The sequence below is a fragment of the Rhineura floridana genome, chromosome 2, assembly GCF_030035675.1.
Source record: "Rhineura floridana isolate rRhiFlo1 chromosome 2, rRhiFlo1.hap2, whole genome shotgun sequence".
Classification (NCBI taxonomy): domain Eukaryota; kingdom Metazoa; phylum Chordata; class Lepidosauria; order Squamata; family Rhineuridae; genus Rhineura; species Rhineura floridana.
Window position 1 is genome coordinate 48,968,612 of NC_084481.1, and position 14,603 is coordinate 48,983,214.

At 40.1% G+C, this 14,603-nt stretch overlaps 1 protein-coding gene across 7 annotated transcripts in view; it reads right to left on the bottom strand.

Annotated features, from left to right (window-relative positions):
* LOC133376451 (sodium channel protein type 2 subunit alpha) overlaps nucleotides 1–14,603 on the bottom strand; it is a 96,422-nt gene that overhangs the window by 14,396 nt on the left and 67,423 nt on the right. For all 7 annotated transcript variants that reach the window (XR_009760480.1, XM_061608593.1, XM_061608588.1 and 4 more), the window contains 4 exons: nucleotides 10,821–10,941; nucleotides 9,732–9,886; nucleotides 8,035–8,208; nucleotides 3,690–3,812 (listed from right to left, as the gene is read on the bottom strand). Coding sequence is in view for 6 of the 7 variants with exons in the window: in XM_061608593.1 (XP_061464577.1) it covers nucleotides 3,690–3,812; nucleotides 8,035–8,208; nucleotides 9,732–9,886; nucleotides 10,821–10,941 (573 nt within the window). In the remaining variant the exon portion in view is untranslated. The remainder of the gene's footprint in view (nucleotides 1–3,689; nucleotides 3,813–8,034; nucleotides 8,209–9,731; nucleotides 9,887–10,820; nucleotides 10,942–14,603) is intronic.

A 14,603-nucleotide genomic window follows, 5' to 3' on the forward strand; every position in this document is an offset into this window, starting at 1 on the left:
TGATGTATGTGCCTTTTCCCATTGACAGAGGAGGACTGATAAGAGGGGCATACCTGCACCATTTCATGGTTTTGTTTCTTTTTCTGCTCTTTTAGATGTGGCAGTCATTTTGTGTTATGCCGTACTCCATGCTATTTTGTGACTGGTCTCCATAGTGTTTCTTTAAAATTCCAAATGTGCCTACTGGCCCCAAAAGGTTGACAAGCTCTGGTCTATCCAAGCCTCCATAAACCCAGCACACATTTGAGGACATAGGTCAGAATGAATGGCTTTCAGGGAACTTTGAATTTTAACACTTCTATAAATTTCGCATTTCATATCAGAGTAGATCACCTTCGCTGTATTCTTCAAAGCAACCTCTGTGGTCAGCTAAGAAGGGTAGTCCATGTACCATAGACAAGCAGCAGAACTATATGAAGAACGATTTTCTGGCCTGATTAATATGCTACCCTCTCAACAGAGCTCTGAGTTACAATGGTAACAGGTGCAAGTTGCAGCCATATTGGTCATCTGGTTACATTCTACACCCGTGCCAATAGTACCATATAGAGGTGTGGAATTGGAAGGGGAACGAACCACTTGATGTGAGTGACCCATATAGCTCCTGCTTGCATACATTATGGCTGCAACATTGACCCTCAACCACACAGAAGTGGGGGTTTGGCATTAACTTTGGAGGCATTAACCTCAGCGGCTGGGGGATTCTGGAAACTGTGCTTTACGTTTAGTTTGGGTAAGCACACAACAGCCAGAATTAATAATATAGCACTGTTTTAGAGTAAGCACACCTTTATTTCAAGTTTTTAATCATGCCCAACCTCCGAGATATGGCCATGTTTAAATGGAGATAAATACATATATAGACAGATAGATACATAGACAGACAAATAAAGTATTATTATGTGGCGTAATAGACAACTGGCTTCAAGGCACAGGCAGTACTAAGCCTGTGGGAAGTATGTCTCTCTTTTAGCTACATGATGGTCAGTTGTGTGTTACTCCTTCCATTACTGTTGTATTTCAACAGTTGAGCTATATTTCCCCTTTCCTGAGTCCTGCAGCTACACTACTCAATCCTTTGACAAGCTGAAAACATAGTGCCAAATACATCCTATCATCTGCCAACATGCAATGTGGTGTATAAGGCCCCAGGGATGGATGGCACTTGAGGAGACAAAAGGTGTGCCAATTATTTTACATTTAGGGGCCCATGCCCGACATAGAATAGTGTACACATACGGAATACTGTCCTAAGTACATTATTAACTAGAAGAGTGACACAATTATTTTCTTTTGGAAGTTAAGGAATATTTTCAAAAGGTTAAAGATTTCAGAATAGGAATGTAAACATTTTGCTGAAACAAAAAAAGCTATGTAGGAACCCTCCTTTCTCAAGAAATCTTTTTGGCACTTGGAATTTTGCCATCTTTTTATGTTATCTGTAAATTTGGAAACCTCACTACTCAGCCAGACTCCAAGTCTCAATACAGATTCTTTGTGGACCTCACCACTGACCTCCCTCCATTATGAAAGCTTTGTTTGTTTCTACCTTCTGTTTTCCGTTTCTTAGCAGCTACTGATCCATCAGAGGACCTATCATCTTCTCCTATGATTGTTAAGCTTTGTTAGGAACCTTTCATGAGGAACTTCGCCAGAATTATTTTGAAAGTCTCAGTACAGAATGCATGTGAAATTTACTCCAAGGATGTCCAATAACATAAAGTTTAAAAGGAGAACCAGTATCCAAATCAAACAAACCTTTTGTACAGGAACACAAGTGTAGCTGACAGTATTCCCCTTCAGGAGTTATAAATACAGGGAAGTTAACACGTGAAAGGAGGTAGTGGCAATGAGTGTGTTATCTCTGCCTCCCTTTGCTGCCATACTGCCTGCAATGGGAGCCTTTTGCATCTGTGGAGACTCCTTGGTTGTTTTGAAACCCTGATTTTCCAAAATGGTCCCAGCTGCAGAGAGTTGCACAAGTTGGAAGATAACAAAAATGTGGTGTGGTGGGGGGAGAGCTGGAGCTCGTCTTCTTTGCCCCTGACGTTTACTTCTTCATATTTAAAGTGCTTGAAGAGGTCTATTTGGTTGGGTCCAAAGATGCTTACAGAAAGACTGTCTTGTAGTCTGCATGAGAGCATTGCATGAGAAGAGGAACTGAGGCTAACAATGTTCTTCAGCTTATACAAGAGCATGAACATCCTCTTACACAAGAATGAGAACTGCTATGCAACATTCTGCACAGAATAGGGCTAGCAGCTGTTTCCCTTCGTGTCGTGGTGATTTGGATCCAAACCTATGTATGTGTGTGATTAATACATATTGGTAAGAATAAGACTAAGCAGTGGTGTTTTCTTTGTAGAAAATGAGGCTGTGGGTGTCAGTACAAAATGGCTGCCATGGGCAGGAAAAAATTGGTGCTGGTACTCTGTATTGGTGAACACTGTCACAAATAAGCCCTGATAATATGTATTATTAATACATATGCCTCCAAATCATATGCATGTGTCATGCATTTATAAACACCAAGGTAAAAATTGCAGATAGTTAAAATCAACTTTTAACTCACTTCTAGGAATTACCAATATAATCATGAAGTTGACAATTCAGCACTAGAAAAATGTCTGGCAAGTAAAACAATAAAAGAGAACAACTAAAATTTTGACTTAAAAAAAAAATTAAGCTATTTAAATAGTGTTAGTTACACACCATATTCCAAGTGTGTGAATAAAGGGCTCGTCTACATGGCAGCATTTCTTTGTACCAAATAAACTACTTTTACCTTTGCTATTCATTTGAACCGTCTGCAGTTCCTGCTCAACTGTAGCTGCCATTCGCTTGCTCCCATTCACTTAAGTAGGCATTCCTCTGGGAAGGATTAGTCTAGCTGTTTCTTTGTGGCCCTGCCCTCTAATTATACATTTCCACTCCCTCTGGTTGTTACGTGACTGAGCATGCTCAGTCTGTTCTACCAGCTGCAGTAGGTTCTTTTTTAAAAAAAAAACAGAAGTGTGAATATTTGTGTTTTCCCTTCCTATGGTTGGTAGAATACAGGTGAAATAGAAATCTTTCTTCGAGCAGTGTTATGCTTTTTGCAAACAAGTTAGGGTAAAAAGAAAATTAAGGCCAGCAGAACAGAGGAAAGCAACCAGAAGTTGCTTGTCAGCCCACAGGAAACAAAATGAAAGGGAGCAGGAGATAGTGGGTGTGGAGAGGGGAACAATTGATACACCCACCTAGAAGCATTGGAGCAAAGCATCTGCAACCACTAGAGAAACGGAGTGGTGATGTTTCTTTTCCTCCCCTTTTCGTATTATCAGTGGATTGGATTAGTATGGATTTACAGGGAGGAAACTGCGTGATAGCTTCTGTTTGCTGGTAACGTTATGTGAACCATGCAAATATAAAGGAGATGTGAGTAGCACCAAACACACAGTAAACCACTGTGTAGATGAGCCCATAGCTCAGTTTTCACTACAACATCTGGCAGATAGGCTAATATTATTCTCCCCATGTTGCAGACTGGCTGAGAGAGAAAGTGGCATAATGCCCAGGGTCATTATTTAAATTCTTGGATTTGCACTGGAAACATTGCTGCTCACATTCTTAATATGTCATGAAGAAGATGATCTGAATGGTTTTGTTTCAAGCATACATTATGCCTATCTCTGTCAGTTTTTTCTTACCCTCATTCCTTCAAATCGTGATAACGCTCTTAGGGGTCTCAAAGCTCTTAAAGTCCTCAGCGATTTAATTGCACCAAGTTCAGAGTAGCCCAAGGCATTAGCTGTTAGGCTAACTAAAGAGACCTATACATGAGAAAAGAAAGAAATTAATTCATTGGATATGTAACTTATACATAAGAACCACAACACTATGTCTCAAGAAATCTTTTCATTAACTTTGCAGAGATCTTTTGTCAGTCACAGCAGAAGAGCACACGTGTTAAAGGGCAATTCATGATAAAATCAGGTTGGCAAAAAAGGAAAATGCTCTATTCTTATTAAGAAGAGTTTGAAAAAGAATTTCACTAGTAGCAGCCTTGACTCAGCTAGTGAGTTCAAATAGGCTATCTGCAACTAAGCAATGGAACAGATCCAGACATTGTAAAAGTTTCTTGTGTGCAGGGAGGTTAAAAGGCATATACACTTCTACAAAATGAAAAAGCTGCTTCTGGACTGAGGCAAGGTGCTTCTACAAAATTAATTTTTAGATTGAGGAAAGCCAACACCATTTTAAGGGAGGTGCAGGGCCATACTTAACATGCCTGCCACTTGTTCCAGGGCATAATTTTCAACTACCAAATTATGTATATAATTGTTTTCATCCAAATGTGGGACAAAGAAAACAGAACCATGGGGCTGTCTCAATTTGCTATTGGCCCTACGCATATTTCGGGGCATACTCTAGACTTGATTTTTGCCACTGGATTAGGGGATGGTGATCTGGGAGTGAGGGATTTTACATCTATTCCTTTGTCATGGTCAGACCACCGCCTATTGAGGTTTAGACTCACAATGTGTTCTTCCCTCTGCAAGGGTGGAGGACCAATTAAGATGGTCCGTCCCCGGAGACTGATGAATCCTGAGGGTTTTCAGAAGGCTCTAGGGAGTTTTCCGGCTGATAAAACTGACGCTCCTGTCGAAACCCTGGTCAATCTGTGGAATACGGAAATGACCCGGGCAGCTGACACAATCGCCCCAGTGCGCCCTCTCCTTTGCAGAGCTCAAGTGGCTCCGTGGTTTACCCCGGAGCTAAGAGTGATGAAGCAAGAAAGGAGACGGCTTGAGTGCAAATGGAGACGAACTCCCGACGGCTGTGGTCTTGTACTTGTGAAGGTCTCTACCAGGCTCTATGTGAAGGCGGTGAGGGCAGCAAAGAAGCAGTACTTTGCTGCCACCATTCAGTCATCTTCTAACCGCCCAGCGGAGCTTTATAAAGTTGTTCGGGGACTTTTACATTCTGGTCCCCAGAACGCAATAACATCATCAATAGCCCGCTGCAATGAGTTTGCGAGACACTTCCAAGATAAGATCACGAACATCCGCCGGGACCTTGACTCCAATATTGTAGCAGTTGATCCTAATGAGGTGTCCAGAGCACAGTCGTGTCCTGTTTTATTGGATGAGTTTCAGTTGGTACAGCTCGAGGATGTGGACAAGGTGCTTGGACAGGTGCGGGCGACCATGTCTGCCCTGGACCCTTGCCCCTCGTGGCTAATAAAAGCTGGCAGGAATGAAACAGCCGGATGGGCCAAGGAGGTGATTAATGCCTCTCTACGAGAGGGAGTGGTACCACTTAGTCTGAAACAGGCGGTGGTGAAACCACTCCTAAAAAACCCTCCTTGGACCCTGAAAATTTTGACAACTATAGACCGGTAGCAAATATTCCATTCCTGGGCAAGGTTTTAGAGCGTGTGGTCGCTCGCCAGCTCCAGGCTCTCTTGGATGAAACTGATTATCTGGATCCATTTCAATCCGGCTTTCGGCCGGGGTTTGGTACAGAAACAGCCTTGGTCGCCCTGTATGATGACCTCTGTCGGGAGAGAGACAGAGGGAGTGTAACTCTGTTGGTTCTCCTAGATCTCTCAGCGGCTTTTGATACCATCGACCATGGTATCCTTCTGGGGCGGCTTGCGGATTTGGGAGTTGGAGGCACTGCCTGGCAGTGGCTGTGCTCCTACCTCGAGAATCGTCTCTAGAAGCTGGTGCTTGGGGAGCATTACTCGAATCCCTGGGTACTCCAATATGGGGTCCCGCAGGGTTCGGTTCTGTCCCCCATGCTTTTTAATATCTATATGAAGCCGCTGGGTGAGGTCATAAGGAGATTTGGAGTGCGTTTCCAGCAATATGCTGATGATACGCAGCTCTACTTCTCCTTTTCATCTTCTTCAGGTGAGGCTGTTGATGTACTAAATCACTGCCTAGCCGCGATAATGGACTGGATGAGAGCTAATAAACTGAGACTCAATCCTGACAAGACTGAGATGCTGTTGGTGGGGGAGCTCTCTGCCCAGATGGCTGATGTCCGACCTGCCCTAGATGGGGTTACACTCCCCCTAAAGGAGCAGGTCCGTAGTTTGGGGGTCTTATTAGATCCGCTCCTGTCTCTGGAGGCTCAGGTAGCCTCGGTGGCACGGAACGCGTTCTACCAGCTTCGGCTGGTAGCCCAACTACGACCCTATCTGGACAGGGAGAACCTTGCCACAGTTATCCATGCTCTGGTAACCTCTAGATTGGACTACTGTAATGCACTCTACGTAGGGTTACCTCTGAAGACGGTTCGGAAACTTCAGCTGGTGCAGAATGCTGCGGCCAGAGTTCTTACTGGGATTAAAAAATATGATCATGTAACCCCTGTCCTGGCCCAGCTGCACTGGCTACCAATATGTTTCCGGGCCAGATTCAAAGTGTTGGTTCTTACCTATAAAGCCCTTAACGGCATTGGACCGCAATACCTGGTGGAACGCCTCTCCCGCTATATACCTGCCCGTTCACTACGTTTGACATCGAAGGCCCTTCTCCGGATTCCAACGCATATGGAGGCCCGGAGAGTAATAACCAGAGCTAGGGCCTTCTCAGTGGTGGCCCCTGAGTTATGGAACGCCCTCCCTGATGAGATACGCCTGGCGCCTTCTTTATTATCTTTTCGGCGCCAGGTAAAGACCTACCTCTTTGCCCAGGCATTTTAATTTAATTTTATTTTAATTTGTCTTTGTCTTGATTTTGTTTCTATATTTTACAGTGTATTGTTATCATGTTTACTGTATTTTAATCTGTTTTTACCTTTTGTACACCGCCCTGAGAGCTAGAAAGCTATAGGGCGGTTTAAAAATCTAATAAAATAAAAAATAAATAAATAAATAGATGATTTTAAACTGGGATGTTTTTCAGTTTGTATAGCAGTTTACACAAACTGCTGTAATAGGCTTGTTACAAAGGATTTACCACAATTGTTTTATGTTTCTCAATGACATAGATCAGTGGTTCCCCAACTTTTTCCCCCACAGGCCACTTGAAAATTGCTGTTGTTGTTGGCAGACCATTTAGTGATTTTTTCCATCTGTTGTAGCAGCTGCAACGCACAGTGCTAGACGCTGTATGCTTTTTAATTGTGTTTTATTGCTTCTTTTATTTCTTACATTGTATTATATCGTATTACAATTTGCATTCCATAGAATTCAAACTGTAATACAATACAATACAACAGAAGAAATAAAAGATGCAATAAAATACAACTAAAATCAGTATAGATATTTAATACAGACACGCTGTGGACCACCTGAGTGAAGCTCATGGACACTGGTGGTACACAGACCACAGTTTGGGAACCCCTGATCAGAGCTTGGAAAAGTTACTTTTTTGAACTACAACTCCCATCAGCCCAATCCAGTGGCCATGCTGCCTGGGGCTGATGGGAGTTGTAGTTCAAAAAAGTAACTTTTCCAAGCTCTGCGCCCTGATATAGATGAAATAAGCACTTGTTAAAAATTAAATTCATGTAACGGACTTTCTCCTTTTTAACTGGTGAAGTCACCTTGTATTAGTTTCTGACGGTGTTCTGTTGCTATAAATGAGCAGTCTAGTCAATGTCCCCAAATGAAAATTATTGTCCCGGCCAAATTACCACACTATTTATTTATTTATTTATTTATTTATTAAATATATATTCACCCATCCTGCCAAAGGAGCCCAGGGCAGCAAACAGACAGTGATAAAACAATAAAAACTTATTTAGCCTTCAATAGGTGCCAAACAAACAACAGAGAACATGCCTGTCTTCTATTTAATGGGACGGAAGTCCAAATGTTTATTTTCTGGAAGTACTTACATCCTTGGTTTATGCAAGCAGTAACTACCCTACTTTTGTTCACATTATACCATCCTTCTATGGAATTCTGGATTAAGTTACTCATGACTCTCAAATGTATTCATTTTCTGAAAGCAATAGGTTAATGGTTTACTCCATGGAAAAATCCACTACACAGTTACAGTAATTAATGCACCATAGTTCATAAGGCAGAATACTTACATCTACAATGAGGAAATCCAGCCAACACCAGGCATTAGTGAAATATATCTGAAAGCCATAAGCAACCCACTTCAGAAGCATTTCCAGAATGAAGATGTACGTGAAGACTTTGTCTGCATACTCCAGCATGGTCTTGATGGTCTTGCGCTGTTCAATATATATGTCTTCAAAGGCCTGCAGACAACAGGATTTTTTTCATTAAGTTTTAGTATGACATTGCTGTTTGAAATATTTGTATTTCCTTTTCTAAAATTAGAAACTTCAATTCCCCCCCTCTCTCTAGTGTTAGATTTAATAGTTATATTTCAATTAACATTCTGTTTGTCAAATCAGACACTTGTTTTTGACATTTACAGAGCCTATTCATGGTGGGAAGGAACCATAACATTGTGGCAGAGGGCATGCTTTGCACACAGAAGGACACAGTTAAAAGGGTTAGGTAGCAAGTGATGGAGAAGACCTCTACTAGACCCTGGAGAGTTGCTACCAGTCAAGAGTAGCAAATATTGGGCCAGATGGGCATAGCCTAATCTGGTCTCAGTCAACAGGGAGTTCCTTTGTTCTATTTGCCTTTGTTCTGTTCTGCAGGAGAGTAGTAATTCTTCAAAAATGTTGGAGAGGGCATTGTAGGATGTCTAGTGCAATCTGTTGGGGATGCTCAATGCAGGGAATCTAGAGCTAGAGCATCCCCAACACATATCTGTACAACCTCCATTGTTGAACTGCTGTTAGTATTAAGCAGCTTCTCCTAATATTCAACCAAAATCTGCCCTCCTGTGGCTTAAGCCTAACAGATCTAGTTTTGCCCTCTAGGGCTACACATAGTAAGTCATTGTCCTCTTCTATGTAACAGCCCTTCAGGAATTTACTATATGTTCCCCCTCAGTCCTCCTCTCTGGGCTAAACATACAATTTTTTCAATCTTTTCTCATAGGACTTGTTTTTCATGCATTTGGCTGTTTTCATTGCCCTCCTCTGAACTGTTCTGTCTACATCCTTCTTTAAGTGTAGCACCAAAAACTAGACACAGTATTCCAGATAAGTACTAGTGAGAAATCAAGTAGAACAGAAACGTTCTTTGCAATGGCAGCTTGTGGCTCTGTATCAGTGGGGCAGTGGAATCTACTCTGGGTTTTTCCCTAGAGCTGTCCATCGTGCTGGAACCTATTTTGGGGATAGGTTTCGGCACCTTGGATAGCCTCCACTGGTCTTTTGGAACTCACTGTTCTTACACACACTTCTTTGGTACTAAATCAAAGCCTTGCTTCACTTCAGGTCACCATCTTCCAGTGGACATATGCAGAATTTCCCCCTGTTCTTCATGTTATTCAGACCCATTTCACCTTTCTTCTTCTATGTTCCAACTTTATCCAACTCCATCTCTGAGTGGACAATGAAGTCCTGACCCATTGATAACTGATAATGTAAAGCTACCCACATATAGTCCAGTCAGCATACATTACAAACACTGGAAACAATGGGAAGGAAAAAAATGGTAGTAGTAGAAGAAAGCAGGCAGAAATGAACCCAACCTCCCAAACATGACTCTGCCCTCCCTTCTGCCTTGCCAGTGTGAACCCAAGAGAGCACTGGAAGAAGTGATGATTCCACCTTTGGTCATCCTTTGCTTATGCTACTATAAGTATTATGATGTAAATCTCTGTTATAAAGAATGATTTTCAAGTGTTTAAAATTACCAGAGCACCACTGCTGAGGAGAATCATGAAGACAATAAAAGTCTCAAACCAATTATGTTCTACTATTTTGTAGCAGGTCTTCCGAAGATTCCACCATATTTTTCCTTTCCCATCTTCTGTGCTGACTTGGCAGCACTTGAATCTCCGGACACAGCCTGGCAAAATATAGCAGCAGGATATGACAAATAAGAGTAGTGTAACAAGTTGTTCTGAAGCCACAGTTATTTATTATTACATTTATATCTTGCCCTTCCACCAGGAGCCCACGGCGGCAGTTAATTGATGACATTTTCTATAGTCAGTCTTGAGCAGAATATATTCTACTCTCTCTACTCTCAAATATATTCCTAAAATAGTATGCTCATTAGAATTCAAATGCTCACTTAAGTTGTCTGACAATGGGATGTTTGCTGACAGTTTGGCAACAGGAAATGGAATTCAGCATCCCAAAAAAGGGCATGGCTGGCTGGCTGACACTCTGAACAGGAGCTCAACACACACTGCAACATATTTGTGATGTGTGAAGTACTTCATGTTCCCATTTGTTCTGTGTATAAGCCTGCCTAAGTTAGAATGAAACCCCTGAACTCTCCAAATTACAACTATGCAGTGTGCAGTTTAGAAGCATGGGTAGAGGGCTAATTCTTCACACAAAATATTTGCCTCCACAGTATTCCATCTGAGGCACATGTGTGAAAATAATAACACACACACAAGAACTGGCAATTATCTTGCATTTTTATAAGAAGAATCCTGCAAGCTGGATATTAGAACCTGTCTACTGCAGTTTATGAGATTGCTGGACTGAAAGAGACAATATGGGATAACATTGTTTACCTTGGAAGCAAACACTGCATCTGAAGTTATGCACCATCACAACTTGTATTAATGCTGACATAACACGACCTGGGAGATCAGGGTTCAAATCCCCACATAGCCATGAAGCTCACTGGGTGACCTTGGGCCAGTCACTGCCTCTCAGCCTCATGAAAACCCTATTCATAGGGTCACCATAAGTCGGAATTGACTTGAAGGCAGTACATTTATAGATAAGCAGAAACCAAATACTCTCAGTATTTTAATTCTCACCTTCTGTAAAACAGGCCTCTGGTTCAAGAGATTCTTCTGGTTCAGCTTCGGGTTGCTCTCCAACTTGCGGAAGTCCAACGTCAACTGTGCTACCTTCAGATGAACTAGATGCATTTAGTTTCTGCAAATAAAGTCCCATATGAAATGCTTAATCAACATTTTATTTGTTATAGCATTGGATTGCACTTAATGCATTCCAAAATGCTCTCCATGTAATTAAGAGCTCTCAAATGAACAGCAGAACTGCTGAAGCCAATTTGCTCTTCTCTAGGTGAGGCCAGCAGTATTATAAATTACACTGGTTTTCCCCATGGTGGAAGGGTTTCAGTATATTCATATAGGGAAACACCATTGTGAACCAATTTTGCTAGTAAGTTAAGTCACATACTGGAGTTCTATCAACACTAAACATAGCTAGCTGCTAATACAGAGAGCACCATGAATTGCAGTGTTTTCCCGAAGTTGTGACCAAACCACCTATAAGCTTAAGGAAGTATTTTCATGTCAGATGAAGATAAAATATGCATATGAAGCAAACTATATTTAACCTTTTTCTTTCCATTGACATGAAAACACAAATTATTAGTGTAAAAGTATTTCTAAGTTTCAGAAAGGAAAGAAGCATATTAATTCTAGAGCAAGAGCCATTATTTTGCATTCTCTTTTGCCAATGCACTTGCACAACTCAGTGTGCATTTCAAAACTACTTTTTATTCTTGCATGGTACCCATACGTGTCCTCTTAGTACTTAATGAAATATGTGTGGTTTTACCATAGCAATTAAAACACAATAAAAACCTATTTTGGAGGGAGAGACATTATGCCAATGATGAAAACTGATGTAATCCAAACTTCCAACTCGTTTCCTGACGTTATTGAGATACTAATGGGGTACTGCATGAACAACAATAGACAAATATGAGTACCACAGTGAATAAAAGTAGAGTTGATAATTGCATTCTGTAGCATTCTACAATGTTATTACAATGTAGCGTATAACATTAGTAAATGGCTGCATTGGTAAATAGCTATCTTTACGAGGGGAATGATGTAAGCAGATGGTGAATAACACATACTTGTGTCAATGTATTGTTAAAAAATATCATTATTTACATAACACTCCAAACAAAAGCTACAGGCATTATCCATTGTAATCAAGCTTTTTCATGAACTCTAACCAACTAAAATATTAGTTTGATGAAGAAAGTACTTTACCCGTTTTGTTGTGTTCCAGTTTGAATTATTATTTTTTAAACAGCGGAAAGATTTGGTTACCATTATGAACTTAGTAAAAAAAAGGTCTCAAATGATCCAAGCTATTCCTGCCAATTCAGAACGAGATCAGCCCTGTCTAATCTATTTCAGATGGTTCAACTTCAAGTTCTGGCTAAATCAAATTAATTTATTTCAGAAGGTTATTCAGCATTTCAGACTTGTTCTATCAATTTCTAGAAGGCATGAACAGATTTTATTGATTTCATCAGATTATAATTTATAATTTGTATTTCTCTCTCTATTTTTTTAACATCTCTGAAATGTCACAGGGAGCAGGAGAAACAGAACTAGATACAAGGCAATATTTTTGCTCATCTAGTTCTTATAGGAACCAAAACTTTTGGTGTTAATTTTACATTTCCAAAGGAAATAAACATTCAATTTTAATGCACTTTAATACCAATAAACAAAACAAAATTTAATGACTGGGGAACATATGCTATCCCCATGCACATTAGTTTTATAAAACTATATAAACAACTTTATAGGCACCACATAATATTCACGGATATATAGAAGGGGACTACAAGCATTACACTCTTGTTCATAGTATTATTTCCAACTACCTAAGAAAGTTTCTGATTATATTAAAATAGTAACCACAACAAAAAAATTGAATGAACTTTCTTAGTATTTCCAACATAGCTGTTTTTCTCAGAACATGAAAACCTGGAAAAAATTATTTACCAGTAATAATCTTGCTAAGGCTGACCAGTAAGCTGCTTCTTAATAGTGTGATCTTAGCCACCTCATGACAAAATGCGGATTGTGGCATTTTATCAGAGAAATAGGGGGGAAATCAATTTGGGGAAAGTCTAGCATAGCTTCATATCACATATTTTGTATATAGGAACAGCTGGTGTACAGTATCATTTATGAAGGGCACATACATATAAATCATAACTTTCTGCTACCAAATACAGAATTACAGAAAATCCACTGCTATTGCCTCCTTGATATGTGGCCACATATTAAAAACTAAGCAGTGACTAGAAAAGGCTTTGGCTAAGCATTGTTTTATGAAACAATCCATGTTTGCACCCTTCATAAATGGCACTATATTCTGTTTACAGGTTGGTTCCTGGATACAAAGTGTATGATCAGAAGTGAAAATTAGCTGAAATGAAAGGGAATGGCTTCCAGATAAAAATGTTCAGAATCAGGCTTAGGTACGTCACGCAGTGCAGCTATGCAAACTTAAACCCCAAGAACCTCAGATACATAACTTGCTCTCTGGTGCACACTGACTGCCCCATTCATTCCAACTGAAGGACCCAGTCTATAAGCATAAAGGAATGCAGAACAGATCCCAGTATTGCAATGAATTGTTATGTCTACGCACATGTCAAGCTTCTGTACATAAACTGGAGCTCCTTTCCTCATAAACCACTTATGGATTGAATAATAGATTCCTATTATGCTTAACTTATGTAACTCATGCTTAATCTGTAAACATATATATAGTACTATAAAATCCTCATTAATATTTTTATAGTGTGAAATTGTACAATATCTTGCTTGCATCATTCCATCCTTGACAGTGTTGGTTTTTTTGCAGAGCAAAAAGCAAACCAAAATCATGTATCTATTCCAGAAATAAAAAGAAAACTTTAGGTTGTTCATTTTTTGAAGAAAAAAAAGGTTAAGTAACTTATATGTATTGCATCATTAGCAGCTAAGTCCAAAGAATAAACAAATACAAATTTGATAGTCTTTTTTAAAAAAAATTGAATTATGTGTAGTTCATTCATCAAATTAGTATATTAGACATCTCACATGCGAACACAATGGTCAGGCAAAAGTCTAGATAGCATTATCAGAAACGCAAACAGCCACTCTACATTCATGTCAGTTGGCGAGGGTACAAGTCTACATTTCATGAATTATAAATTAAACCTTTCAAGACTCTTCTCAGTGTGACTGACATTGGTATGTATCTTGCGAGGGGCTGTAATAACAACAACAACCTTATTAGTTAATAGAGCCTATATTGGACTCTGCACAGTGCCAAAACAACTGAGAAAGAGAAAGGACCCCAGTTGTGAGATGTGATCACCTCATTCAGAGATACATAATTTATTATTAAAACTAGAGAGTGTGGTCTCTGTACCCTGTGCCCATATGATGAGACAAGCCTGATAGGCATACATAGAAGATGATAACCAACAATTGCCACCTTCTTCAAAGACTCTAATTGGAACCAGAGCCACCTACAAGATTATCTGGGGCCAAGATTGGGGGAGTGGGTGTTAAAGGGGTGAGGTGACTGAGGCACACACATGTGTTTATACAGTGAACTCTGGGCATGTTGGAAGTGCTCTCTGCAAACCTGCTGGTTGTAAATTCCCAGTTTGCAGAGGGAAGGGCACATATCAAGACCTCAGCAGCAGCCCTAACATATCATATTCTCATGAAGTTTAAAAAGAAAAGAAAGCTTGTGATAAGGTGTAAATACATTCAGTTTATACTGACTTAACAAAAAATTATAGGCAGGTCATTAGAGTTTAA